At 56.1% G+C, this 3,538-nt stretch overlaps 1 protein-coding gene across 1 annotated transcript in view; it reads left to right on the top strand.

The window, feature by feature from the left end:
* PCNT (pericentrin) overlaps positions 1-3,538 on the top strand; it is a 118,379-nt gene that overhangs the window by 59,843 nt on the left and 54,998 nt on the right. Inside the window, 1 exon segment of the mRNA XM_026447415.2 lies at positions 905-1,056. Within this exon segment, the coding sequence (XP_026303200.1) occupies positions 905-1,056 (152 nt within the window).

Here is a 3,538-nt window from a genome sequence, read left to right as displayed (position 1 = left end):
TTCACGATGTGCATTCAGTGGTGGAAGCGTGTTCACAGTGTTGTGTATTCAGTGGCGGAAGTGCATTCACAGTGTTGTGCAGCCATCACCACCATCCATCTCCAGAAGTCTTCATCTTGCAAAACTGAATTCTGTTCCCATTAGACTCTCACTCCCCATTTGCCCTCCCTCGGCACATGGCTCACACTTGTAATCCCAGCACTTCGGGAGTCTGAGACAGGAGGACCACTCCAGCCCAGGAATTTGATACCAGCCTGGGCAATATAGGGAGATCCTGTCTCTACAAAAAATGAAAAAATTAGCCGTGTGTGGTGGCACGCACCTGTAGCCCCAGCTTCTCAAGAAGCTGAGGTGGGAGGATTGTTTGTGCCTTGGAGATTGAGGCTACAGTGAGCTGTGATTGTGCCACTGCACTCCAGCCTGGGCAGCAGAGTGAGACCCTGTCTCAGAAAGAGAGATCTTTGCCTGCCCGGCAACTGACTTTTGTGAATGACCAAATCCAGGGACTTACTTCAAATTGCTCTTTGAGCGGTGGATCTCTGATGAACTGGCCCCTTCCCTCCCCTTGCCTCAGGTTCCACCTGGAGATGTTTGTGTATTCTTTTGTAAATGATGAATAATGGAGGAAAAACTATCAATAGTTTTCATCTTTAATCAGCACCTTGTTCACCTTTGCTGTATTTTTATTAAATGTGCAGACAGTCCTCGGCCTGTGCTGGGGCCACGCCTCAACCGCTGTCAGTCGAAGGCACTGTGAGTTGAGGAATGTGCCGAAGTGCTTTCGCCCTGTCGCCAAAGTCCTGAGTCAGACTCTTGAATAGTGAAATTATGTTGAAAGTCCCTTACAGCCATTTACTTTTAACCAAACTGTTTTAACTAAAGCTTTAACCATTTTTCCCAATAGCTGAAAGACCAGGTTTTATCCTTAAGTCACGAGATAGAAGAGTGCCGCTCCGAGCTGGAGGCCCTGCAGCAGAGGCGGGAGCGGGAGAACCAAGAAGGTGCAAACCTCCTCTCCATGCTCAAGGCCGACGTCGACCTGTCCCACAGCGAAAGGTCAGTGTGTGCTCGGCACTGAGGCTGCCTTGTGGCTGCCAGCACCCACTGGGTCATGTGGATGCCATTGGTCCCCACGTCTCCTGGTTGCGTGACTGGTCCACCGTGCACACTGGCTCCTGGTGGATGGGGACCTGGCTTCCTTCTTCCTGTCACTTAGAAAGATTGTAAGCGCTGGGAAGAACTCCCCTGCTGTGTCTCATCTCCCAGCCCCCATTCCCTCCTCCCACCCTGCCTGCTGTGTCTCATCTCCTCATCTGGCCAGATTAAAACCAGCCATTATCTCCCACACAGAGCCCGACCCCTCCCCTTTGGTGTCCGCGTCCCTGCAGTGTGTCCTCGTGCCCGGTGTGGGGTGCAGGCCCACATGTCTCGTGGTTCCTGTGCTTTGGACTGTGTGTGAGTGTCATGCCTCATGCGTCTCTCTCTGTCATGCGTGTTTCTGAGACCGGCCCGAGCAGGGGCTGTAGCCCTGTCCATTCGTCTCTCCGCTGGGAGCCTGTGCCTGGGGAGCACAGCCCCGAGGGCTCTCCCGGGGCGGGTTGTGGGTGGGTTGTGGGTCTGCTTACCAACGGGTCGCTTCCCCTGAGCGCACGATTCTGGGCCGCATCCCACCTTGGTGCCTCCTCACCTGCAGTGATGCTGTCCCGCAGGCTCGACTGCCTTTTTATCTTGTTTGGGGTCTTGAGAAACTGTTTGCTCCTCTGACACCATGTAGGTTTTTCCCAGGTCGTCTCACAGGGTTTTAAGTTTTGCTTTTGTGTGACTCTGGGGTGAGCCTGCAGCTCTCCCGTTGTGCTTGCTTGCACCAGTCTAGGCAGTGGACTCGGCAACGTGTTGGCAAACGCAGCCTCCCCGTGGGTGCATGTCCTCCCTGTCCACTTGTGTGGGTCTTTGGCTGCTCCCATTGGTGTGTCCCTGCCCGAGGCCTCTGGGTTGTGCTGCTGTGTCCTGAAGCTCTGGACTGGTTTCGCTCCGCTCTGGAGACCACCCAGGGTCAGGAGACCCAGTCCGGCTGATGGGACCCTCTGAGCTTACAGCTGTTTCAGGAGCATTAGTGTCTGTCATGCTGAGGGTCTGTCTGTCTGTACAGGTCTCTTTTTGTTCTTTTCATCAAGTTTTGTGATTTTTCTGTGAGGACCTTGCCTTCTCTAGCAGTTGGCTGTGGGTGCCTCATAGCTTGGTGCTGACTCTTGAGTCACCCGGGTCAGTGAACGAGCGAGGGCTCTAAACCGAGGGACACAGAGGCCAGTGGGGCGACTTGTGTTCTAAACTTGAGACGTGCAGAGGTGGGTGGTGGGCGGGGTAGCGCCAGGCTCTAAACAAGAGGGGCGCAGAGGTGAGCCCGCAGTCCCTGGACACTGGAGAGGCTGCCTGTCCTGAGGTGGGGTGGCAGCAGACTCTCTGCTGCCTGCAGGAATTGGGCATTTTGGGGGATGGAAGCGTGCCAGGGAGCAGGTGGCATTCTCTCTGTCAAGCCCCTCCTCAGGACTCCCCCTCCCTGTTATTTGCCCAGAGTCCCGGGTTCCTTGGGGCCTGCACGACGTTGCCTCCTGTTCTCACCTCACAGTCCCCACGAATGAGTCCTCATGATCTGCTCCACAGGGTTGGGCTCTCTGGGGACAGAGCTGTGAACAGGGTAGAGGGAGGGCTGGCTGTGTAGGCACCGGGTCAACGTGCCTGTCCTCAGCGCTGTCACAGTGGGGAGGGCTGCCCCTAAACCATAGTGCAGGGAGCGAGGTGTAGAGGGGCCTGTGGCCTCAGGAGCCCCTGTGTGTAAAAACAGAAGCATCCCGGCCGGGCGCGGTGGTTCATGTCTGTAATCCCAGCACTTTGGGAGGCCAGGGCGGGTGGATCACGAGGTCAGGAGATCGAGACCGTCCTGGCTAACACGATGAAACCGCGTCTCTACTGAAAATACAAAAAATTGGCCGAGCAAGGTGGCGGCGCCTGTGGTCCCAGCTACTCAGGAGGCTGAGGCAGGAGAATGGCGTGAACCTGAGGGGTGGAGCTTGCAGTGAGCTGAGATCATGCCACTCACTCCAGCCTGGGCCACAGAGCGAGACTCCGTCTCAAAAAAAAAAAAAAAAGCATCCCAGACTGCACGTGCACAAGGCCGAGAGAGCTAGAGAGAGGCTGGGAGACACCACGCTCCTCCCGCCACGCTACTCTGTGAACGTGTGGCTGAGGCGTGACTTGGTGTTGGACAGACATCTTGTAAAATGGCCGGCCGGGGCAGCCTGTGCTCCGGGGGGGAGACAGAGGCTGTTCTGCTCCCGGGTGATTCACGCTGTGCGGCCACGTCGCACGCCTGCAGGAGGGGTTTGCCGTGTTCCTAACATGATGCTTTTACAAATCAGAAATGGCATCGGGAAGGCCTCACCTAGGAAGGCCGTGTTCCTGAGTGGGCTTCGTGTGGTTGTCTTGTCTGTGGCCTCAGCTTCCTGCGTGTGGTTGTCTTGTCTGTGGCCTCAGCTTCCTG

This window comes from Piliocolobus tephrosceles, chromosome 19, assembly GCF_002776525.5.
Source record: "Piliocolobus tephrosceles isolate RC106 chromosome 19, ASM277652v3, whole genome shotgun sequence".
In the NCBI taxonomy this organism is placed as follows: domain Eukaryota; kingdom Metazoa; phylum Chordata; class Mammalia; order Primates; family Cercopithecidae; genus Piliocolobus; species Piliocolobus tephrosceles.
The sequence above is the reverse complement of the archived record's forward strand: the minus strand, read 5'-3'. Positions and strand labels throughout refer to the sequence as shown.